Source organism: Leptidea sinapis, chromosome 32, assembly GCF_905404315.1.
Source record: "Leptidea sinapis chromosome 32, ilLepSina1.1, whole genome shotgun sequence".
NCBI lineage: Eukaryota > Metazoa > Arthropoda > Insecta > Lepidoptera > Pieridae > Leptidea > Leptidea sinapis.
Genome location: NC_066296.1, coordinates 9,151,248 through 9,177,907, shown reverse-complemented (window position 1 = coordinate 9,177,907; position 26,660 = coordinate 9,151,248). Strand labels below are relative to the sequence as shown.

Here is a 26,660-nt window from a genome sequence, read left to right as displayed (position 1 = left end):
AACCTAGTTTGTGGTGTTTCGTGTGAATGTGGCGAATCCCACAGGCGATAGGAATCGAGATAAATGCTAGTTGATCACAGAATGCTGAAACCCGGATATTACTCTGCTTTACACGCGTCAAATCTATTCATATACAATGAAAATGGTCTTTGTTTGAGGCTCAATCAAGCCTAAACCACTAATCGTATCGACTTGAAACTACCACCATTCGATGCAAAATTTGTCCTAGATGGTTTATGGCTGCTCATTTTTTTATTGTATTTATAATAGGATGAATAAAATTTAATTTATTTCCTTTTAAAATTCGTCCAGTGAAGCGGGCGGGAACAGCTAGTAAGTTGATAAGAGGGTCCATAGAAATCAGAGCTCGCCGAACGGTCTATATATCGGTAGACACCGTCTTTTGCAAAAATATTTTTAAAGTATACTTCCTTTAAATAAAAGTAGCAATAGAAAAGTCTAGTCTAGGCTACCTAGACAACAAAAAATACCATAACCATAAACAAAATGATGGCTCAGTGTCATTCTTTCAAAATGTCATAGACATAAATTGAAAATATTACAGAATTTCAGTGTAAAAGTTAAATGAAACAAAGTGGAAAAATGAGGACTCCAGATGACTGTTCAAAGGCATTATTTGTCCCCAAAAACTAATTCTCCAAATGGTCGAAACACATCCGGTAACAGAGAAGTTAGAAAACATTTCCAGTAATAATTATTTCTTCTTTATCTCTTACTATACTATATTATACATAAGTATCTATTTATAGGTTTATCGTATGCACAAATAGTTTGCCCTCTATCCCCCCTTTTGCGTGAAAACGTCGAGGCAAACCAGAAAAGTAATGTTAACAAAATTAGGGGATATTGATTTGGTGGCAGGATAGGTGGTAGGGTTCATACATAATTATACCAGTTGATAGCCAAAGAATTAACGTATTTGACATTAAGTGAGGACTGTGAATTGCTGCGCCCAATAAGAGGAAAACACCCCTTTTTTGACGTATTTTTGCAGCATCAGACAAGTTTCACTTCGAATATCTATTGATTTGGAAGGCTGCGATGCTCATTAATGTATAAACCGTCAGGAGTTGAATATTTATCGGTTACTTTAAAAAAATACTAAGCGAGATACATATTTATATGTGATACAGGATGTTAAAGAGAAAACATAACAGTCGGATTCTTTATCGGTATATACCTACTCGCCAACGTGAAATGGGAAAATCAAAATATAGAGATCGTATATATTTAGAAAGGACATCTCAAAAGCGTACTTTCGCTAAACATAAAACACCGACAAATTCAGAGGTGCCAGAAACCAAAAGGCGTACGACCTCATGGACGTTCGCGTCGCTAAAGTGCCGCTAGACAAGTAAGTAGGTAGGTACCTATTTTGCGCTCTTCGATAATACCAAAGTGAAATTGGTGGTTACAACATTTGAGTAATACATTGGTGGTGGCTGTAAGTATTGTTCACGTCTTTCCTGACCCATAGAATGAAAATCTGAACGAACTTTGTGGTCAAAGATGATAATGTAATAAATATTGTATATACATGGTATGGCAAGTATAATCGTGTAGTAATAGGAACATCTTTGTAATTCTTGTTCATGAAAAAAAATAACTCTAATTCTTGTTCATTAAAGAAATAAGTCTCAATTTATATTATTGAAATAAAAAAATAAAAAATATTATCTATTGGGCTTGTTTTCTGAACAGTATTTTTGTAATTTATAGTTATCATGCGTAGGTATGTTATAACATGGTTCGTTATGCTCACTGAATGGCATTGCTTGCGGCGGCGTCGTATGCCGGGTCGTCTCATTCCCTGAAATATGTGCGAGAGGAACGATGGCTGGTCCATGTGTCAACTCACGAACGCGTGCTGCTTGCGGTCTCAGGTCGTCCTCTTATAGTTAATAATTAATTGTATTTGTTGGATGCAATTACTAATAGTAATCACGACCATCATGTTCACGAAGCATCCTTACACAAATAATGAGTTGAAGCTCTAAACGTTGATGCATCCAACATAATTTAAATTTATACAGTTAAATCTTTATTACTTTTTATGAAATAATCGATATTATTTCAACACAACTCTTATATTGGGTGCAGCACCTTACAAACTAATTTGTCATGCATATTTATAGCCATTGTAAAATTCTGTTTGATTGAAAAACAGTGGCCGTTGAGTTTCTTTTATGTTCTTCTCACGAGCTCAAATTTTTACGAACATATGATAAATTTAAAAGAAATACTTATAGTGACGATTCAAAAGCGCTTAGTTTAAGCCTAATTGAATAAACTTTATTTGACTTTGAATTTAATAATTTATAGTCCCACAGAAATATTAATTTACCAGTATTACAGTAATTACATGCAAAGCATTCTTCCGTGTCGACTGAAGTTGTTTCTGATTGTTGTTGTTTGTTGTATTTAGTTTCTAGTTGCTGCTGTTAATTTTATGTTGTGTCGGACGTTTGTTGCGTTTTTATTTAGATACTTATTTTTTTTAATATTAAAGGCCTCGAGTATATGTTGAAGAACCAGAACGACTGCCAATCTCAATTACAATTAATAAAACTCCAAATCCAACAAAAGTACTAAAAGATAAGAAAATCTTGGTCAACTTCTTATACAACCCATTTACATGGAGATCTCGAAAACTTACTTTTGAATGGAAACCAAACAAAAGTGTTAATATATGTGAATGGTATAAGAGAAGGCGCGCTTTGAATGAACTCGAGAATGAACGAAAGAAAGAACTGCGGGCAGAAGACGCTGCAAGACGTGATGAATATGAAAACCAGCGATTGCATGAATTGACTATATGGGAAAATTTAAAAAAGAAAAGACTTGAAAAGGAACGAAAGCGCAGAGTTCAACGTTTGTACGACAGCCCTATTTATAATGAGCCAACACCAGTTATCAAAACCAAAAAAATTAAAAAAGAAAATACACATGAAGCTGAGAAAAGTTTAAATATAAAGGAAAGGCCCCTGAAACCTATAAAACGTGTAGAAGAAATAAAAGAAGAAAACCCAACTCCAAAAACTAAATTAAAAAAAAATAGGAAAATAATTGAGGAACCACCCCTGCCTAATATTGTAATTGTCGAACAACCGCAATACAAAATAGAAAAACAGAAGCCGTGCGTAAGACCTACTGCTCGGTCTAAATATGTGACTGTGAACAAATTGTAAGTACTTATATATATGTGTTTCGTTAAAAAAGAGCGCCAGACTTTTTTTAAGGAAGAGAAGATATATAATGAGGATAAGTGATCACCGCGCTTTCTAAAAACGTGGGTGATCCAATAGGAATCTTGTGAAAATACTACCGTTGACTCTCGGTAGTACGGTCGACTACGAATGTATTTTCGGTTTGTAAATTGATGGTTACGTAGGTACGTTGATACGAAAGGTCAGGAACGCTCTAGTGGTTCGACTGGTGTTTGGAGCGTGGTTTTCACACTATCTAGTGACACTTACGTATGCTTGATTATCCTCCACCGCCCAAAGTCTCCTGCAAAACCAGAGGAATCCCACAAGCATTCCCGACCTTTAGAAGTTTAGATGTATACGAAATTGTTTCACTCATGGTAGGTGCCAATGTTGTTTGAGGAAGGTACAGCGCACAAGGAACTCATCCTAGAGTTTCGTTGTAAGTGATTGGAAGAAAATTCTGTTATAACCACATTGTGGATGATGCTCTTTTTCTCCTCCATTCATTTTTTTATGAAAATTAGGGATGCGACGAGCAGGACGTTCAGCTGATGGTAATTGATACGCCATGCCTATTACAATTCAGAGCCGCTCAGGATATTTGAAAAACCAAAAAAATTCTAAGCGGCACTACAGTTGCGCTCGTCACCTTGAGACATAAGATGTTAAGTCTCATTTGCCCAGTTATTTCACTAGCTATGACGCCCTCTAGACCGAAACATAGTAATGTTTACACATTACTGCTTCACGACTGAAATAGGCGCCGTTGTGATACCCATAATTTAGCCGGTATCCTGTGCAAAGGAGCCTCCCACATCCATGATCAGGTTGTTCCTTAGTATGTGGTGCGAAGGTGGAATAAGGTGACAGGGATCAAGTCAAACAGCTCTTCAGAAGGCTGTAGCAGAAGACATTAATAGAGAATAGACCAACATCAATAATAACTCGGCTGCTTGGGTTTCCCCTTGAACCACGCAGCGGTCAAGTGACCTCTACTTACAAACTGACGTTTTATGCGCGTTCAGTCGGCATTCAGACACAGAGCGTGCAGCGCGAGACGAATAACAAACAATACCAAATTGTTCCGTTTTGTGATGCACAAAACCAAGAGAATAGTTCAAACCAAAAAATTACCGTGAGTACAATTGACTTAGTTTACTAAAAGAATAAAAATACGTATGTTATTGTGTATAATGTTGTATGTAAACTTGAACATGAGAATTGCTGCTTCTGGGCATTTAAACAACACAATTATCATTAGACTTAGTCGTATATGTATATTATACAGTCATCTGATTGTGCTTTGCTTCGTCGCTATTTTTGGTTTTGATTATATCACAAAAATTACGCGCTAGGCGTGTTGTCCATGGTAGGAAACCATACAGCTTTTGGTAGGAACCCATGTGATTGGTTAGTTTTAATCGCATCATTGAAGCTGGTCTATTCTGTATAAATAGCGTTGGCTGTAGCGGTCATCGAATCCGCTCGAGGAACAGCGTCATCAATAAATGATTTCATGAATATATTATGAGAACCTGGCTAACGACGCGGTAAATCTCATTTACGATAAAAAGCCTAAAAATTTGTTAAAATTGCATTCCAGGTTATAAAGAATAATGATCAAGTATAAATATCTTAGAACACTTAGATTAAGTATTGGTCTCCGCTGCGCTTAAACTTATATGCCGCAATACTTAAGAAGAATAGCTTTTTTATTACGGCAACTACTAGATACTTGTGTGCGTAGCATCTTGACACTCAATGGCATCTTTCAAATTTTGTAACTAATATACGCTTCGTGTTATTTAAAATACTAAATACTGATATGTGATCCCAGTGTCTTTCTTATTTCTTGTAGTATTATGTTAACAAAGTTTTACTACGCAACCCAACATTTAAGTTACAATTATTAGCAAAGTTTAACAGAACATGTGGCACGTCAACGTCACACATTGTTCGAGACTGGCTCAATTACGCCTGCGGTATCTAGTTGGACCGCAGCGGAGGTCAATCCTTAATCTAAGTTAGAACAACTGTTCCTATAGAACTAAATATGGTACCTACTTAATCATATCGTTTTGTTTGCCCGCTCCTCATATCATCAGGGTCTTCTGCTTTCCGAATCACCCAATGGCCCATCTGAGCTATTATAGTCTTGTATATAGTGGCGAAATTTACATTTGTATTCTAATGTTTCTCATTAAAACACGAATAAAACTAATTTTTTTTTTATTGAAATCTAGCAACATCGAAACTACCTGTATACTAAATTTCATTAAAATCCATTGGAGCCATTTCCGACATTCTGATTATTATAGGTACAATAATTGCTCGTTTAAAGATATAAGATATATGTTAATTATATTCCAGCAATACCAGGAGAACAATAACGGACAGATTCGTGAACTGCTGCTACAAGGTTTGCTGTCAACTGTACTGTTACCTCACCTGTATTGTGGTCATCGTGTTCACTGTTATTTTTCTCATTTAAATAAAACAAATATAAGTATACAGTATCATTTATTACAATACCTAACGATATAGTATCTATTTTAAAACATACAACATTTTTACAACGAGTAAACAAATCTTAACATGTTAACAAAATTGTGAATGTATTAAAATAAAATACACAATTTTTTGTGTACACACAGATAGCCAACGACTGTCTTTCTACCAGGATTGAATAAATTTCAGTTATTGAATTTTATAACAATAATCAACTCTGCAAATCATCTGATTGTGATATGTTTGGTCGCTAATTTTGGTTTTGATTTAATGTATCACAAAAATTACGCACAGGGCGTGTTGTCCGCACTACCGGTAAGACATAAGAAGAGACGTATTGCAGTGATTTTACTTTCGGAGATTAGCAGTGATTGTATTAATAGTGTTGCCTAGTAACAGCGACCTCATATCGACTTCAAAATAGAAATCAACTTCTTTGGTATTCTTTTATATAATATACAATAGGAATGTTACGGTGGCCTTTTATACAGGTGGCCCATTTAGATCGGTCAGTATCATAGATTTAAAAAAAGCAGTAGTCAGTCCGGTTTCGATTGACAAATCAATGGAGGAAGTTTTAAAAAATTATATTTAAACCTTAACGGTGTTATTAGAAAAAATCAATTTATTAATTTGTGTTTTGTTAAACAATGACCTAACTATAACGACGTCTAAAATGGAGTTTATCTTTTTCTATTACAAAACAGTGTTTAACTTGTGTTTAACTAAAACGTCGTTAAGCACAACAGAAAACTGAAGTGCACAATCAAAGGAAAGGAACGCAATTTGTGTCCACTGCCATCTGACTATCTGTCATCATAATATAATGTAAATCTTCCATATTAATATGATCTTATCATTAGACACACCTTAGACAAGTTTCGACTCGTGTTTAAATATAAGCAATGTCTAAAGATTGTCGAACTCTAAACAACAGTAAGACACAGATATGTGTATAATTTTTTTTAAATAACACAGTTGTTTGTTGAACTTTTTTGTAATAACATAGTAAGTAATTCTATTAAATAGGATACGAAAAACAATACGTTTTATTAACTTTAGATGTTAATTTTCATAGTAGCATAAATACTGATCATGACCTACACAATCAATGTCGAAATAAAAATAAAATAATAAATAAAAATAAATAAGAAAATAATTTCCATCCGAGCGCTACGCTTACCAACTGAGCCAACCGTTCGAGTGACGCATCGTTCGTAGAGTAAAGTAGATCCTGTAGATGTAGCCACAACCTGAGAGTTGAACAAGACACACCAAAATTTCGTTCGATTCCCTCAGCGTTTATAAATTTTGGTTACAAATTTAGTTTGTATATATATGCCAGCAGTGAGGGATGTCACTTTAAAATAACAAATTGTTTAGATCTTTGTATACTCGCCCATACTGACCAATCTACATGGATCACCCTGTATATTCAAGCAACGACAGCGCACGAGACCCATTATCCCATCTCTTTCTCTCGGCTCGATGCGTATACTCTTTCTCTTTCGTTCCATAGCTTTCTTTCGCCGTCGTGTAACGTGGCGGTTGGACTTTTATTTTTAACATCCTGTTAAGACGTGTCGTTAGCTTACTGTATTAAATTATTATTATTTACTAGGCACTTGAGTTACAGAATATCACTAAGAACACATTAAAAATCACCCGTAGAACCATTCACTTGTTCCATAATGTGTACATTACAGGCAAAGTTGTAAATCAAATCAAAATCACTTGTCAAAAATTGTAGTGTGATTTATCGATTTCCGTGTAGACGCACTGAATTATGAAATTGTTTTTAAATGAAACTTATTATTTAATTACGAATTTAAGAAAGTCGAGGGAACGATATAGCCATCATATAAAGGCGATCACGTGACAGATAGTGCAAGTTGTTCTTGAGCTATAAAAGGACAAATATTTCAATAATCATAAAACTGATGTCAGTCAGTCATATAACGTATTTTATCACAAAAGAAATATAATAACAGACACAGGCTACAGATTCATAATTTATTAGTATTGATTAAGATAGTGTAATATAACATTATACTATTTATACATATTTACTATTTTGAAGAAGACTGGTAACTCGCTATATAGAACTGTTGAGATATTTAACCTCTGGTATGCCAACACGTCCCGCGCGCACGCAGAAGCCACTTGCTCAGCTATTTTGGCGCCAAACACGGCGCGGCCACTTGAAACGTGATACCCACTTGTGTTTATAATACTCGAGGTATCATTAAGTTTGGGAGTTGCTAGATAAACAACCGTAGTTATTGTAAATAAAAATGTGATTTGTGATAGATTCGTGCTTTGAATGACGCCGCTTTTTCAGATTTGTACGAAAAATTTACTATTTTGATAAATACGTCAAAATAAAAATATTGCAGTTGAATTCTTTGTATTATTTTTACTATAGTGGACACGTTAAATAATGATTTCTTGAAAAACAAATTCACAAAATAATGTTACCGTTGTATGCTACACAAAAATGGCCGCCGCCAGCTAAGGCCAAATAAATACCAATATATTTTGTCTTCAAAAGCGTTGCGCTTTGTTTTATGGCTCTTAGAATCAAGAGCAATTAATAATACACCCGGTGAAAAAAACTCTCTGGTGTTTTTATCAAGCGATACGTAGATATTGGCAGTTTTTTGACGGCTGTGTTGCCGTGTTCATAGGGACACGGTAACATAGGACCATAGAAACACTTGCCGTGCTCACTTGTGCACTAGAGCACAAAAACAAGTTTTCTTCTGTCTAGAATATATTTAGACATAAACGAAACCGAAAAAAAAATACAAACTTTGCATGAATGCACAATTACTGGAAAAATACTCTAGAGACGAGCATAGAATAGAGTAACATAATTATTAATTTTTAAACCTAACCTAGCAAATTCTATAGTTTGGTAAATTATTATTCATATCACAGTATAAACATACTGCTCCTAATAAACATAAATACTATACTACAAGTCAGTCTCACGCAACTCAAATGCTTCATTCAAATTCTCCTTTTCAATAATAACTTTTTTGCTATCCGTACCTAAATCTGTTGTACTGCCACATCTCTTTCTACTTGGACTGAGGTCGATATTTTTAATACTTTTTAGTGGAGATCGTAATTGAGACACACTCGAGTCAACAGCAAGATTACTGATTGACGATGCTAGGTCCGATGGCACATTACCATCGAGACAATATAGCAATGAATCAGATATTCGTTCATCGTCACTAGATTTATTTAACATAGATAGATCAATAGGTGTAGCTGTTAAGACCGATCTACTCAGTAGATAATCTTTAAAAGGTTGTGATAATGACTGTTCCTCAGGTATGTGTGTGTTGGTCTGTGGTAGATCATCTATACCACACAATGTTGTGTTCAAACCGAGATGTTTCTCTGTGCTGGTGTACCATTTCGATGTCTGATACCGCACAGGGCAGATGCTAGCCGGATTTAGAGATGTATTGGAGCTGTTTGATCTGAAAAAAAAATACAAGTTCAGTTAAAGAGTAAGAAATACGACATACTGAGGTGTTTCATGCCTGTTAGTCTATTCAGTACATCTTCATACTACGATCTGAGATGGTTCCGTTTGAAGTAGGTATATAATTAAGGGTATGTTCCGATATGCACTGCATAGTGCTATCACTGTAGAAAAATTCGTTCCGCTATGGACTGGCAGTATACTGCCGCAGTACCCTAGAAAAATATATGACGTCATAAATCGCCGCTATATTCTACTGTGAGCACTGGCGTTTTCGAGGTAAGCTACTCGCAGTACTTTGATCACGTGATCAGTCAGAACCACTCGAGTGCCTAACGTTTTATAAAAAATACCAACAGTTTAATCCTTAATATTTTTAATGTGACAGGACTGAACCAACAGTTTTTTTAATGAACTAGAAAACTTTAATACTCATTTGAATGCTGCGTCAAAAAAAACGGCTGACAGTATACGGGATTGCGTTCCGTTTTAAATAGTAACCAGTACAGTTGGTTACATTATCTCTTGACCTGACGTCGATGACGTCACATTGTCGCTTTGTTACGGTGTGCATCATTCCGAATTTCGAAATTCCGAATTTCGAAATTCCGAATTTCGAAATTCCGAATTTATTAACCGACTTCCAAAAGGAGGAGGTTATCAATTCGATCGGTATTTTTTATGTATGTACACCGATTACTCTGAGATTTATGATCCGATTTACGTAATTCTTCTTTTGTTTGATGCGAAATAGACGCCATTTGGTCCCATAATAATTACGTAGTTTGGACAAGTAGTTTTCATTTTATGAACATTTATATGAAAATTTTTGTATACCTGGATGACATAATTGTTTTCTGTGTACGGCTTTTTTTTTGGAATTTTCATTCAAGTTGATTATATATTATTATAAACTGACATTAAAACGTAAAAAATAAAACTACGTTTAAAAAAACCGACTTCAAAAACTGAAAAGTATCAAATAACTAAAAATTTAATTTAATACACCTCTTATGCAAACCTTTACCTTTAACATTAATAAAATACTATAATTTGTATGTGCTACATATTGATAGCTTTGAACTCGGTGCCAAGCCAAATGTAATAAAGGTACCTACACTCGCCACGCGTGACTTTGAGCGGGATAGCTTCGTCTAGAAAAAAACAACCCAAGCGGACAGACACGCAAGACCTGACAACCTAAATAAATACAGTAAGTAAGCTGTATAATATTCAGTTTTATTTTGTGTAGGGCTTGGCACTGACTTAAAACATATCAATAGGTAGCACATACAAATAATGGTATTAATATTAAAGGTAAAGGTTTGCATAAGAGGTGTATTAAATTAAATTTTTAGTTAGTTGATACTTTTCAGTTTTTCAAGTCGGTTTTTTTAAACGTAGTTTATATGTCCACGATTCGAAGTTGCCCGAAGTAAATGAGAAGAGGCGGTAAAAAGCACAACCAGGATTCAGGCAGAAATTATTATAACCATACTGCTGGAATCACAGGAAGCCTGGGATGCTACAAACGCCTATGCAACCGAAGTGCTAAAGGAACTACGCATCCTAGAGAGAAAGAGCCCAACTAAGGCGAGCGTCAAGTAGCCAGTGGACGGCTCCTTTGCACAGGATGCCGGCTAGATTATGAGTACCACAACGGCGCCTATTTCTGCCGTGAAGCAGTAATGTGTAAGCATTACTGTGTTTCGGTCTCAAGGGCGCCGTAGCTAGTGAAATTACTGGGCAAATGAGACTTAACATCGTATGTCTCAATGTGACGAGCACAGTTGTAGTGCCATTCAGAATTATTGGGGTTTGTCAAGAATCCTGAGCGGCACTGCATTGTAATGGCCAGGGCGTATCAATTACCATCAGCTGAACTTCCTGCTCTTCTTGTCCCTTATTTTGATAAAAAAAAAGGGAATGGAAGAAAGAGGCGGTTTTTTATTCGGTATAGGTCACCAGACCGAGTCCGACATACGTGGTCCCTGGCATCCTGTTCCCACGATACATAATAGTATTTTGCTCCTCAGAAAAAAAAGCTAAACACACACACATACACACACACAGACAGACGCACGGACACCATCGCGGGAATAGTCAGAGAAGGGTCCTAGGACCTTTAAACGGCGAGATCTGATGAAAACTCGATTTACCAAAAACGGGGTAAAACCAATTCAACCAATTCTTATATTTCCCGAATTTTCAAGTTTCTTAGCGGGAAATTAAAAAAGAATCTTATTTTCTTAATAAATAGCAAAATGTTTCCGTTGAATTAATACGAAGTATAACTTAATATATAATACATACATAAGAATACACTTTTTAAAAAAAAAACTCACCTATCTCCAGACGAGCGTGTGACGTCATCCTCGGAGGACACGAAGTCGCTGTCGTTCCTGGGCGAGAGTGACTGAGAGCGGTATATGTCTGACACGTCGTCCCTCTCACTCTCAGGTATGCTCTCTCTCTGCTCGCACGTCAGTATCAGAGGCTTGCGGGACCGAGGGGTCATTATAGACTCCTACAACCATTTATATACTTCATTACTGAATACAGCACTAGTCATATTTACTATGAATATAAAATAAAATAGAAATTAAGACCGACTTTAAAACCTATATTTAAGAGAAGGTATCTCTACCGATTTTTCTATATTCATTTAAATTGCGATACTTGCGCTTGATACTTGCTGCATATAGATCTTATATTAGGTTCAAAATTTTTTTTTATGGAATAGGAGGACAAACGAGCGTACGGGTCACCTGTTGTTAAGTGATCACCGCCGCCCACAATCTCTTGCAACACCAGAGGAATCACAGGAGCGTTGCCGGCCTTTAAGGAAGGTGTACGCGCTTTTTTTGAAGGTACCCATGTCGTATCGTCCCAGCTCATTCCACAGCTTTGTAGTACGTGGAAGAAAGCTCCTTGAAAACCGCACTGTGGAGGACCGCCACACATCCAGATGGTGAGGATGATAACCTAACTTGTGGCGTGTCGTGCGAAGGTGGAATTCGGCGGCAGGAATCAGGTTAAACAGCTCTTCGGAACACTCCCCGTGATAAATGCGGTAGAAGACACACAATAAAGCGACGTCTCTACGCAACGCCAAGTGATCCAGCCTTTCACAGAGCACTGGGTCCCCGACAATTCGAGCTGCTCTGCGTTTCACGCGGTCAAATGGATCGAGCTGATACTGGGGTGCGCCAGACCAGAGATGACAGCAATACTCCATGTGTGGCCGGACCTGCGCTTTGTAGAGCGCTAGTATGTGGGCCGGCTTGAAGTATTACCGTGCTCTATTAATGACGCCCAGTTTCTTTGAAGCCAATACTTAATATAATTACTTAGCTTTAATCTCAAGTCTCCGCGTTGTGTTATATCTATATCAGCACTAAATCCACATTCAGCTAAACATGAACATGGAAACGATAATAAAAGTTTCTTGCACATTCTTGGAATATCCCTTTTTTTGTTATTTTGATTTTGCTAGCATTGCATTTAAATAAACCAAATGAAATGTTTAAAGTCATGTCAAATCCATTTTTAAATTGCCCCCCTAAACTATCAAATTGCTCCCCTAAACTATAAAATTATCCCCCTAAACTATCAAATTGCCCCCCTAAACTATCAAATTGTCCCCCTGTGGAGCGTGGGCCCCACTTTAGGAAACACTGGTCTTCAGTCTACAACAATAATGAAAAATCTAATAAGGAACATTCTTCCACATACAACAAATCTGTGGAATGAGCTTCCTTGTGCGGTGTTTCCAGGACAATACGACATGGGTACCTTCAAAAAAAGCGCGTACACCTCCCTTAAACGCTGGCAAAGCTTCTGATTCCTCTGGTGTTGCAAGAAAATGTGAGCGGCGGTGATCACCTGGTGGTAACCTGTACGCCCATCTGTCCTCCTCTTCCATAAAAAAATCTAATAACATTAAATTGTCCATATACTTAAAATATTATACAGAACAATACACTTCGTATTAGTATGAATATGATCATATTGAAGACAGGGCAGATAATAATGGAACTATGTTATTGTTATAAGTGGCGGCACGTAAGTCTAGCGCTGAACGAAACGTGGAGGGGATAGAGCCTGCGTATGGGTACTGTCGCGTACACTTTACAAATATAACTTTAATTAATTAATATTAAAATAATATTGATGACATTATTTTAATGTAATGATAAATAGCTAGTACTGTTGCGAACGCAAATATTTCTTACACTTTGAAAAATATTTAATGTTAGTGTTAAGTACTTCTGTACAATAGTTATTTATGCAACTGTTGTGTAATAAGGGTTTTTTTTTATACCTAGTTATCAACAGTTGCTTACAAGACTTTATCTACACCCATAATATGAATCCTCTATAAAAAGATTCTGAAAGAGTTCGCTTACTGCTAACATTAAAAAAGCCAGTTCTAGTAACCATTACATCACCCAAATGAGTGTTGTAATGTTGTACTGAAATTCATTACAACACTCGTTTGGATGATGTTATTAGGACATTGGGTGATTTAATGTTGGCAATAAGCTAACTGTTTTACAATCTTTAATAGAGGATTTAAAGCAGGGGTGTAGATAAAGTAAATTACATGCCAGAGTCGTCAAAAAATTTCTCAACAATAGAATATGTGTGTGTGTGAGTGAGTGAGTGTGTGTATTTAACAGACCAACTCAAACTTAACAACAAAAATATAAAAAAAATAACAGCAAATAACAATACAATTCAGAACGTGACTGTACACTGGAAGTGCCCGGGGTGCCGTATCGGTACGGGGGACGGAATACGACTGGCGAGCCAATTGGCGCTACGCAAGCTCGTCCTTCATCCCTTTAACCCCTCGCAGACGCCTTACTTTTAACTTCAGCACAATAACGGTCAGCGCTAGACATACGTGCCGCCACTTATATCTAAATTATAGAAACACAGAAAACATTCAGTAGATGAACAGAGACAAATACATGCATACAAGCACAAACCTGCATAGCCTTAGACAACTTTTGAGTAGACTGCGTAATGGGCGACATAGACGTACGAAACTCCGAATAAGGTGTCGAATCATCAAAAACCGCTTCGCACAAACCCGGCGTACTTGTCAAATGAACTTTGAACTCTAGCCCATCGGCATAGTTCTCATTTTTACTTGGCGTCTCTGTTACAAATACATCATTATCCGAATCGTGATCGACACATGAAACACAAGACGCTCTGGCGCTCGCACGCTTTTGATACTTTTTACTATGAGACACTACTTTCGATCGAAACAATCTTGATCGTTTCTTTGTATTCTTCGGTGTTTCGTCATTTGCGTCGATCGCGCTTAGATTTGGTTCGGACACGAATTTTGGACTCATTTTCTTTGACTTATTTAGGGCGCCCTCAGATAGCGTACTGCTATTACTAGCATCTGACTCGTAGTCATCGTCTAGAGATTCTGTGCTCGCCATTTTCTGTGCCAAGTTTTTCAATACTATACTCTTGTGAGAAACATCTTTGCTGTCATCCGAGTATTTAAATTTTGTCTTTGTTTTCTGTAAATAAGGCATGCGATTAGGAAGGAAAGGTTAGTCACACAATGTAGCGGTTGTTAGCATGTAAGAGATATTAGAAAAGTTTCAATATATGATGAATGAAAATTGTAGTTGATTAAAGTTTAAGAAATTGTTCAAAAATTGTAAATCAAGTTTGTGAATAAATAAGTACGTATTGTAAAAATCAGAATGCTGTAAGTAATAAAAGTTGTAAAAATGATTTGATTTGAACAAAATATAAACAGGGCGAACCTCTTCAATAGTATTGATAGCTGACGAGGAACCCTTCTTCGGCGTTTTATTTAACAATCCCTTGTTGAATATGTGCCTCTTGATCGAGTCGCCGAAACTCTTAGATGCAGCCGCCTTGCCTGTCCTTTGAATTTGAATGGGAGTGCCTGAAATTCAATTAGATGTCAAATTAATATCATCATTCTAGAAAATTTATTGAAGTAGGCGTTATTTTGCGGAAATTAATAATTATACAAATGATTTGAGTTTTCTTTAGTCTCGAGACCTGAGTCTCAGAGTGCCAGATTGTGGCGAGACAACACGTACTGAGGATGCCTCGTGTAGAGGCGAAACACGTGTCGAATTGTTTAAAGACAAATATTGGCGGAATTAACTCTAAATAAAACTCAAATCATTTGTATAATCATCATTCTAAACAGAAACGAACAATAAAATGCTCGCAAAATACCTCTATTTTATTTACGGTATGTGTGGATTGATGCATAAACTGTATTGTACTTTAAGTATGTACTCAATAACTATATATTATTAGCTATTATATAGTTTTTCCTTATTAATTTAAATTTTTTTGACTTACTTGTGTAAGGAATTTAGTTGTTGACATTTATTTTGTTGCATCACTTTGCATATATTGTAATTGAAATTATTTGTAAATTTAATTGAAAATAAGAACCTGTAATACCATTCTGTTTTGAAAAGAGCAACCTTTGAGTTTCTTGCACGTTCTTCCCTAAGGAAATCTACCTTCCGAACGAGCTGTATGAAAAAATTATATATTTCATACGAAATAAAATATTTTTTGATTTGATATTATATTCAACGTCAAAAAGTACCACTTCTTTCTGCAGCACAAAGATAGTATTGATTATCGGTTGCATTGCTTGTACACACAATAATTCTTGCACATTACTGCTTCGCGGCAGAAAAAGGAGCCGCTGTCGTACCGGAAGAAGAGGCGTAGGTGGCAGAAAAAAGTCTTGGCTGCGCAACATCCGAAAATAGATAGGAATTGCGAGTGCGGCAGACCTTCGCTAGTCGGAGAGGCACGCGAAGAAGAAGTGGTACCCAACTAGCCAGCATAAACTGCACAAAGGAGCCTCCCACTGTGACTGGGAAAAAAGGCTGAAGGTTCGGTCTGAAGGGCGCCGTAGCTAGTGAAGTTACTGGGCAAATGAGACTTGGCATCTTATGTCTCAGAGTGACGAGTGCAATTGTAGTGCCGCTCAGAGATTTTGGATTTGTCAAGAAAACTGCACTGCAGTGTAATGGGCATGGCGTATCAATTACCATCAGTTGAACGTCCTGCTTGTCTCGTCGCGTATTGGCATAAAAAAAGCGTACTCTGTGAAACCCGCTTTACAGCGTCGGGTGGATTTCTGTGCGACAAAGCGTTCAGAACTAAATGTCTATATTCTCATCACACCATCAAACTTTTAAATGATTAATTTCTTTGCACACAAACGTTATGCTATGTGGTCCCGGCCTAATACGTCAAGAGGCGTGTACATTCCTAGCCATGATACTATGGCAAGCGTATTTACGCTTCATTCCTAATTGTCTTTTTCTAAAGTCAAACTCAAATAAACTCTATTCAATTAGGCTTAAACTAAGCGCTTTTGGATCGTCACTACAAATATTTCTTTTAAATTACTGAAATATGTTCGTAAAAAGTTTGAGCTCGTGATAAGAACATATAAGAAACTCAACGGCCACTCTTTTCAATCAAATTGAAGTTTTTTTCAATGGCTGTAATGTACATAACAAATTAGTTTGTAAAGTGCAGCACCCAATATATGAGTTCTGTTTAAACAATATAAATTATTTCATAAAAAGTAATAAAACTAAACTATAAATTACAAAATTAATGCTCACAAAGCAAGCCACAATATTTTTTATTTATTTAATTTCAATAATATTATATCGATAATTTAATATGAGTTTAGAGTTATTTCTTTCATGAAAAAGAATTACTAAGAAGTGCCTATTACTACACGATTATATGTGTGTTAATAGTTATTTATGCAACTGTTGTGTAATAAGGGGTATTAAAACACGAATGTGGATTTATCACACGAGGCGAAACCGACTGTGATAATAGTATCACATGAGTGTTTTAATACTTAAATATCAACAGTTGCATACAAGACTTTATCTACACCCATAATATGAATCCTCTAAAAGGTTCTGAAACATTTAGCTTACTGCCAACACTAAAACACCAGTCCTAGTGGTAACCTAATATCATTCATTACTGATTATATACATATAAACTAAGTATTGAAGCAATTATTTATTTTAGTATTAATTTACATTTTGTATAGTGCAATAATTAAAATTCACTCGAATATAATGTTCTTTTGCAGCGTTTAAAATCGCTCATTTTTTGTAAACAAAACGATAAAAATATCGAAGAAAAATGGCGGGGATTCGAATAACCTACTTTTTTTTACGGCGCGCGACGTTGGTAGTGTGGAACGCGCGTAAACGAAAATGTTCTTGTTTTGAAATTCATACAGATACCACGCATCGAGCAATAAGAATGTGGCTGTCTGTTGAAACTCTTTGCGCATGAAGGGATCAAAAAAAATACATAGGAGTGTTGTTATGAAATTCAGTACAACATTACAACACTCGTTTGGATGATGTAATGGTTATTAGAACATTGGGTGTTTTAATGTTGGCAATAAGCTAACTGTTTCAGAATCTTTACTAGAGGTTTTAAAGCATGGGTGTAGATAAAAATTTGTACTGTACCATCCTGTAATGAAACCTATTTAATGCAAATAAAGTTTATCTTATCTTCTACTTACCATAGCCATTCTGTCTATTAAAATGTTTAACAAGCCGCCTCTTGTGCTGTGAGTCGGGCAATGCTTGGATGTGTGCGTACAGTTGAGCCAAGGCCGTGTCGGTTGGATTCGTTTCATTTTCAGCGCGGGTTCGATGCTGGTCCACAAATGTGTATACTGTAGTTGCTGCTGTCCTAGTGAGTTTTATTTGAATTGAACAAATACACATAAATAAACAAAAAAAGTAGTAACTTGGCGCTAGCTGTTAAGGCTGATTTACACGTATTAAGTTGCCAAGTCTTAACTAAATTTCAAGCGACTTAATTTTAAATAACCGTTTACACGTAAAAATACTAAATAACTAGTTAAACTCATTTATTCGCTCAAGATGGACGCAGATTGTGATGAATCTTTATTTTTTTTCAATTCTTGCGAATATGTTGATCCAATACTCTTTATTTTTGTTTCAACTTCTTTAACACCAACATTTGCAATCGCCATGGCTGACGCTATAGCGGCAAGACGATGTTGTTTTGCTTGCTTATTTCTGTAATTTAAGCTTTTAATATTCCATAAACAATCGTCCTGTATGTATTCTTCAATGAAATTTATTGTCGTGTCTTCCGTCCACTTCGAGATTTTCGAAAGATTTTTATTTATAAATTAAGTAGGAACTACGTTGCAATCACTCCGCCAGCTTATGCTTTTCACTTAATTTTAACTGTAATGTAGTACTAAAAAAATACGTCCTGCCATGCCAAAAAACTTGTTTAACTGCAAAAGAAAAGTGGTAGTTCAAAAAGACTCGGGAGTGTAAACTATAACCAACAGCAGGCATTAGCAAGCTACTTAAGGATATGTGTAACAGGATTTAGTAATGATCATAGCTCGAAATGCTATATTTTCACCACAAAATTTGTCTAAAAACACCATGTTTGCGTGTTTTCTGCCTACTCTTCGCCTTAAGCAAAAAATGAAATGGCCGAATTTTGAAAATTTGGCCTGCAATATTTTTTGCATAGTAAAGCTTTTTTTTTGCTAGTACTACAAAATACAACACTGAAATTCAAAACACACTAACAAAATAACTCTTACCAGAATGGACCTATGAAAATAGTCCGTATTTAAGTAAATCCTACTACTCCACAGCTGAATATCTAAGTGATCGGACAGCCTGGGACTAGATTCTGATTATGTTATAGCAATAGCAATGACAGTACAATATTGTATATTTCATTAAAAAGAGCGCAAAATAGAATGCTGGGAGAGTTTCTTTTTCTCTCTCAGACCGCCATTTGTTTCCGAAGCCGCAATTAGAAATGACATCACAAAGAATTGTAAAGGAATCAATTTTGGGAAAATAAATGCGTTTTATGCCTAGTAATTGCGAGTTAATGGCATCCTAGTATCCGTGCTTAAGAAACGACGTATTTATACGACCTAAACGAACAAGCGCAAGGCTGGCGCACCCCAGTATCAGCTCGATCCATTTGACTGCGTGCAACGAAGAGCAGTTCTAATTGTCAGGGACCCAGTGCTCTGTGAACGGCTGGATCACTTGGCGTTGCGTAGAGACATCGCTTCATTGTGTGTCTTCTACCACACCTATCACGGGAAGTGTTCAGAAGAGCTGTTTCACCTGATTCCTACCGCCAAATTCCACCTTCGCACGACACGCCACAAGTTAGGATATCATCACCAAACCGCCACCACCTGAACTTCCTTGTGCGGTGTTTCCGGGACGATACGACATGGGTACCTTCAAAAGAAGCGTGTACACCTTCCTTAAAGGCCGGCAACGCTCCTGTGGTTCCTCTGGTGTTGCAAGATAATGTATGCGGCGGTGATCACTGTACACCAGGTGACCCGTACGCTCGTTTCTCCTCCTTTTCCATATAACAACAAAGGAAGAATATTTCGTCGATTAATTGTTAAAATATCGTTTATCAACTCACCTATCCGTTATACTCTCATCTAAATCGATATCCGGCGACATGATCCGTTTCCTCTCCCTCAGAGCGAAATACGCCGCAGCGTCTGTCACTAATTGGTTTGGCGCGTCGAACAGCCGAGCCGAATGTCGAATCATGAAGCTTATTACTGGCGACAGTGCTATTGAATCAGTATGGAAGTTTTCTGGAGATAACTGAAATTAAAATTTACTGATCAAAGTTAGATGGCCGATGGGGCAGTAAAGTCCTCGAATGGCGACCACGTACCGGAAAACGTAGTGTTGGTAGTCCTCCACAAGATAGCTAGGACCAGCGATCACATAAGTGAATTTGCCAGAAACTGTCATAACCATAATGTTAACACCAGGAACAGACATAAGCTTATAATGCCTACTACTCGACTAAGTCAAGTTAACAAGTCTTTTGTGGGGCGATGTATATGCTTTTACAACAGGATCCCAGAGAATGTTCAAAACATAAGTATTACGTTATTCAAAAGAATTGTTAAAAAACGTTTGTGTGGTAAAGGTTACTATAACATAAATGACTTTCTTAATGATACCACAGATTGGGAATGGAGCGACCGCCCTCAGGCTATTAAATAATAAGTTTAATTGTACAATGTTACTTTGTTATTTTGTAAATGTTACTTTAATTGTAAAACATATTTTTGATGAAAAAAAAAGGGCCGCTGAGTTTGTTGCGCCCATTCTTCTCAGGCCTGAGGCATTCATTTTGGAATGGGTGGTAATTTTTTGACTTTCAATAAGTGATATCACATCCTATTTTGAATAAAATATTTGAATTTGATCTGGTCAAGATTTCAGGAATGCGTTGGATGAGGGCAGCGCAGGACTGATTGTCGTGGAAATCTTTGGAGGAGGCCTTTGTCCAGCACTTTAAATCTTCCGGCTAATGATGATGATGATTAAAGTTAAAAGTTATAATAAAATCTTTATTCACATTATCCCGCCAAATCACTCACATTTTGCTGTGGTTATTGTTAATAGGTACTGTTGTAACACATGGGTGAACATTGTATACATGATGCGAAAATACATTTAAAAATTTTTAATTTAAGATAATATTCTAGTTCAGCGTATTCTATAACCATTAATCACTACATTAACATCATTTTAAGTATTTAATAAGACCAAAAAAACAAAGCCGAAATATGGAACATGTATATATATATATATATATATATATATATATATATATATATATATATATATATATATATATATATATAATTGGAACTTGTATATATATATATATAATTGGAATCTCGGAATCGGCTCGAACGATTTTCATAAAATTTAGTATATAGGGGGTTTCGGGGGCGATAAATCGATCTAGCTAGGAATCATTTTTAGAAAATGTCATTTTATTCGTGTTTTATCGATAATCAACTTAAACATAAACTTGGAAGAAAAATAACAAAAAGGAGGCGTTTGAGTAGTCTCAACTGAAAAATATGACTCTTCCTGACATCTATTGGCGAATAATAATACTATTTTTGTGAGCAACCAATTGCTTTAACGACACAACAGCAGATGGCGTTGTTAAGTAAATAGTAAATATTAAAATATTACTTATTTAAAGACCCCGGTTCGAATCCAGAAGTCCTATTAGTTTTTTTTTTGTTCAAGTTTTGTACATTCTTAAAAATCCGAGCAAGGCTCGGTCGTCAGGATATTTTTATTTAAGACAATAAGGGACGAGACGAGCAGGACGTTCAGCTGATGGTAAATGATACGGCCTGCCAATGCAGTGCCGCTCAGGATTCTTGAAAAACCCAAAAATTCTGAGCGGCACTACAATAACGCTCGTCTCCTTGAGACATAAGTCTCGTTTGCCCAGTAATGTCACTAGCTGCGGCGCCCTTATGACCGAAACACAATAATGCTTACACATTGCTGCTTCACGGCAGAAATAGGCACGGTACGCACAATCTATCTGGCATCCGGTTCAAAGGAGCCTCCCACTGGTAGTATCTTGATGTCAAGAATATACAAAAATGCCTCAGCAATAACTTATTTAAATGTGCTTTGTCACAACTTATAAATATGAAGCTAGGTTTTCAACACTCGTTTAGGTACCTTAAAATATAGTATAGAAACCAACTTGAAGTGGAACCAGACCTTAGGATAAAACTTTCGACATTTTCCGCGAACTTGGATTCTTTAGTAAAAAAAAAAAAATAGTGACTAAACAGGCGACAGCAAAGTATGTTTAACTAATAAAACCTACTTTACTATACATAAATGTGTATTAGACCCAGGAATATTGTGCAAAATACCGGGCCATGGCAGAACAAGGTTTGAGGAACACTGCTCTATACAACGAAGAAAGAAAGAGATAAAAGTTTATTGCATGAGACAATCCAACTCAAGTCCTAGGTAATGTGCGAAGCGTGCTGAGATGTATCGCGGTATGCTTCGCCAGCAGGTCCAATTTCGCGAAAGAGGTCACTCGTCGAATCTAACTCGGATGGGCAGCGTTCGGGAAGCTCCGTAAAATCTACTCGTCCCAAATACCACAGTGTCTGAAGACGAAGGTTGTCAAGCAGTGTGTGTTGCCAGTGATGACTTACGGTACGCAGATGTGGTCGCTAACTATGGGCCTTATGAGAAAGCTCATGGTCGCTCAGAGGGCAATGGAGAGGGCTATGAGGAGATCCGTAGGAGAACCAAAGTTACCGACATAATACAAATGATTGCGAAACTGAAGTGGCAGAGGGCACATAGTTCGACGGGCAGATGGACGTTCGGTCAGTAAAGTCCTCGAATAGCGACCACGTACCGGAAGACGCAGTGTTGGAATATGTTGGATGAGGGCAGCGCAAGACTGATCGTCATGGAAATCTTTGGGGGAAGTCTTTGTCCAGCAGTGGATGTCTTCTGGCTGATGATGATGATGCTTCACTTTAAATCAATACTACAATAATATAATAATAAACAATAATATAATAATAAATGTATAATCATCACTATGTTTATTCATTTATCTTGTGATCGGTAAATTATCTAAACATTGTAAACAGATGATTCCTCTTTACAATATACAAAGGAGTTTTTCAATTTCCCTGTTGACTCATTGAATAATGATTAATATCCCATCACATAGTGTAAAAAATGATTTAATTTAAAATGTTGCAATACAACAGATAGCTGTATCGCCTTATATTCTCATAAAAAAACATTTTCCATCATTCATTTTGTTATTAATGGAAGAATCAACTTCTAAACACCCACTTAAATAAAAGATAAATAATATTAATTCACACTACCTTCCTTGGACATAATAAATGTGGGGTAAACATAGTTGCAAGAGTATCGGGTGACATTCTATTGCTTGCTTCATTGTCTGCTACAAGCGTCAATAACTGTAGAAGTCTCTCAAGGAAGCTGCGATGAGTTGGTGTCAAGAGCAGGAGCAGCAATTGAAGAGCTGTAAGTAGCTTGCCTTCCGATGAATCTATGCTTGGAGGGTATTGACCTGTAAGTAAAATAAGCATTTATTCATAACACATAACATAATATATACATAGTAAAATTAGCAAAATAAGAATAGGGCGGACACCCATTCAACTTTTTTGGAATTTTTTTCCAACACAAATTTTCGGTAGGTACCTACCAAGTCGATCTGCTGACAACAGCCAAAGATAACATGGTTCCTTTTGTTATAGGTCTTAAAAGTGACCATCTTAGAATTAGTAGAAAAAGATGAAAAACAAAGAATGAATTTTAATTAGAGTTTTAAAAGATTTTTTGTTATTTATTAAATAGAACATAATATTTTGAGTTTTTTTAATATATTTTAATATTTCCATTTATTGACAAAGAGAAACAATTATCAACTTGACTGCCATTGTTATAATTCTTGTTTAAAATGTTGTTATTAACAACCACTACTTTCTAGACAACATATAGCACTGACAGACTTTTGAAGATTCATAAAAATACTAGCCATACAGACAACAATGATATTTGAGATTGTTTTTCTAGTGGGAAATACAACAAAATGCAAAAATCATCAAACATTTAACTTATTTATATATTATATTGAAAACAGTTGTTAGTGGTGTTGTGGGGCATAGATTCCCATTTCTAAAATATGTTCAAGGGAAATGATGGTAGCATGGAAACAGTCTTTATTCATTTGAGTGTGAACTGTTGCATGCATTGCACTCAACAACTCTTTAAGTATTTTATTATTTACTTACAATTGTTTTAACATTAAGTGAGTTGTTGCATTGCTTTTTATGAAAATAAGGAACGAGATGAGCAGGACGTTCGGCTGATGGTAATCGACACCCTGTCCATTACAATGCAGTGCCTTTCACTTTGAGACATATATTATATAGACACATATGTTAAGTCTCATTTGCCCAGTAATTTCACTAGCTATGGCGCCCTTCAGACTGAAACACAGTAATGCTTACACATTAGTGCTTCACCGCAGAAATAAGCGCTCTCGTGGTACCCATAATCTAACCGACATCCAGTGCAAAGGAGCCTCCCACTGGTTGTGCATAGATTGTATTAAAAATATAAGTAAAATGATAAAGCTGTAAATTATTCATTTACCTGCCAGAGTACAATATGTTTGGTAATACTGATCCATAAGCAGTGGCTGTGGTAATTCGGCTAGGAACCCCTTCAACACAGATGCACAATCATGGACAGAGAACTTTCCATCATCAAGACCCAGGTTAGACCCAGCTTGAAGCAACTGTCGAAGTTCTTGCTGTCGACTTAATGACCCAGTTCTTCTGAATATACCCTCTTGTGTTACATCTATAATTGTTAACACAAATTTCCAGTTCGTCACAACAATGAATAATTGCTATATAAAGCCACACACAATATTTCTAAAATAATAATGTTAATAATATTGAAAGCATATGAAGAGTGCAGGACCTTTGTGAGGGTAGTTTGACAACTACTACTAGTTACTATCAAGACACAATATACATTTAAAAACATTTATAACACCCATAATATATGTTTGAGAACACATGTTTCTTCGATTGTATCATTCAGTGCTTGACTGACAGTTAGTGCTGACAAGAATTGTCGGTCGAGCTATGAAGATAAATTTTTGCGTTCAGTGCGACTCTGACCGAGCGACCGAACACACACGCGTATGTATCATCACATACAAAAATTTGTAGCAAATTTGAATATATTGTATAAATATCACCTTCAATTTGACACTCCACAATAATTGGGTAAACATACATATCTTCTCCGTCTTTTATTCCGTAATTGCAAACAATTATTATAATATGGTACACGCTACTCTCGACCGTAATCAGCTCTGACAGTCGGTCAAGCACTAAATGCATCCTTAACCAATATTATCTGCGTGGCTACCTTAACAAAATAAACCAAGGTATGAGTGAGTAGAGTGATGTGATATGGCCAAAGTACAACACTATTTTGTGGCAGAAATACTTTTAACTTCTTTTACCTTTTAAAATCGGGAGTGTCCCAGGGCACAAGATTTTTCAGAAAGACCAAAACTGAAAGTGCTATGGCACTCTACTCCCCAACCAAGTCCTAACCCTTATTTTGTTTATAAGACGGTTTATTTTGCATGGTCTTATAGCTTGTTTCAATAGCTTTCTTATACATTAACTCAAATCATCCTAATTATAAGCAATCTATGGCCAGACGTAAAATAATATGCATTGACAGAATGCTGTGTGACTGAAATTGAAATTGCTTTGATCTGCTGGTATGCCTTAAGGAATTAGTGAGTTTCCCAGAATGGAAAGGTTAATATAAATAAATGTCTATTTGACAAAATTACGTATGTAATTAGAGCAAGGCTCAGGCTAATAAGGTAGATTTATTTAAGTGATTCATTGTTACTCTGAATATTATAGTACAGCTGTTTACACTTTTGTATTTACTAGCTATGTAGGGCTTGGGTAAAACTAAACAACAACTTAACTGCAAGTTATGGAAAATCATAATGCAACTGAGTGATATCTATATATTATATTATATGTGTTTAGTTAACCATACTAAATTATTAAATAGTGCTGTTAGCTTAAACATAGAATCACATATTATTATGTCCTTTTGAGGCACTTAATATGAGGCTCCAGGCAAAAGTAATATTCCTATGATTCCAGACCAGCAAAAGCTATGACCACTAAACATGTAACCCTTATTTCTGTGTTTACATACTTTAACACAAGAACTTTAGTATAATTTTATTCATGAAGATGTAAGAAATACAATATAATAACCGATACGTAGTTTAATCTTACTTGTAGGTTTTGACAGAAAATCTATCAATTCATTAAGCCTAGATATTCCTTCTTCAGTAATCGCATTTGTTTCTGAAATACTTTTTGATGTAAATGTGTTGTTTTGACTAGAAGCTACACTCGAAGTTTTTGTTTTCTTATTAAAATTCCAACGGAATTGTTTTGGCTTATCAGTCGAGCAGTCGACACTGGAATGTTATAAACAACAGGTAAGCAAAGCTAAGCTGCTTTGAGGCAGTAAAAAATATTAATCACATACTTTCAATTGTGTACTTACTCGTCGGTGTTGATATCTACAACAAATGATAAATGCATTCGCACCAATATAAAAAATTGCTCCACATTCTCCTGTCTAAGCTTTTCTATGAGTTGCGTATCGGGAGTACTCATTATTTGTAATAAATAAAGAAAAAAAAGTTGTGTGTCCGTAAAAAGATTTACACTAGAAATTATAAGAAACCAAACAGTAATGCTTACTGACGGTCATCACCATTTTATTATCTTTATATGCAATTTAAACCATTTTATATAATATTATATTAATATTCACAACTTTAAATACGAGTCAAAACACTATTTTCAATACCATTCAACTTTT

The 26,660-nt window shown here is 36.0% G+C and overlaps 3 protein-coding genes across 9 annotated transcripts in view; 2 read left to right on the top strand and 1 right to left on the bottom strand.

Annotated features, from left to right (window-relative positions):
* Positions 1–26,660, top strand: part of LOC126974376 (delta-1-pyrroline-5-carboxylate synthase) — a 649,376-nt gene that overhangs the window by 59,077 nt on the left and 563,639 nt on the right. The window lies entirely within an intron of this gene.
* On the top strand, positions 547–5,799 carry LOC126974381 (uncharacterized). The gene is made up of 3 exons (XM_050821857.1): positions 547–691; positions 2,531–3,205; positions 5,601–5,799. Exons 1-3 carry the CDS (start codon positions 663–665, stop codon positions 5,719–5,721), a joined length of 825 nt encoding a protein of 274 aa, XP_050677814.1. The 5' UTR covers positions 547–662; the 3' UTR covers positions 5,722–5,799.
* Positions 5,734–26,660, bottom strand: LOC126974375 (rho GTPase-activating protein 19). 5 transcript variants are annotated; one of them, XM_050821846.1, is made up of 10 exons: positions 26,340–26,660; positions 26,063–26,250; positions 24,369–24,578; positions 23,069–23,277; positions 19,780–19,970; positions 17,846–18,018; positions 15,036–15,181; positions 14,232–14,783; positions 11,583–11,764; positions 5,734–9,232 (listed from the first exon to the last, which is right to left on the bottom strand). In XM_050821846.1, exons 1-10 carry the CDS (start codon positions 26,450–26,452, stop codon positions 8,716–8,718), a joined length of 2,481 nt encoding a protein of 826 aa, XP_050677803.1. In that variant the 5' UTR covers positions 26,453–26,660; the 3' UTR covers positions 5,734–8,715. The 5 variants fall into 5 exon arrangements, with proteins under 5 accessions (XP_050677803.1, XP_050677805.1, XP_050677804.1 ...); XM_050821848.1 differs by lacking the exon at positions 14,232–14,783; XM_050821847.1 differs by lacking the exon at positions 24,369–24,578.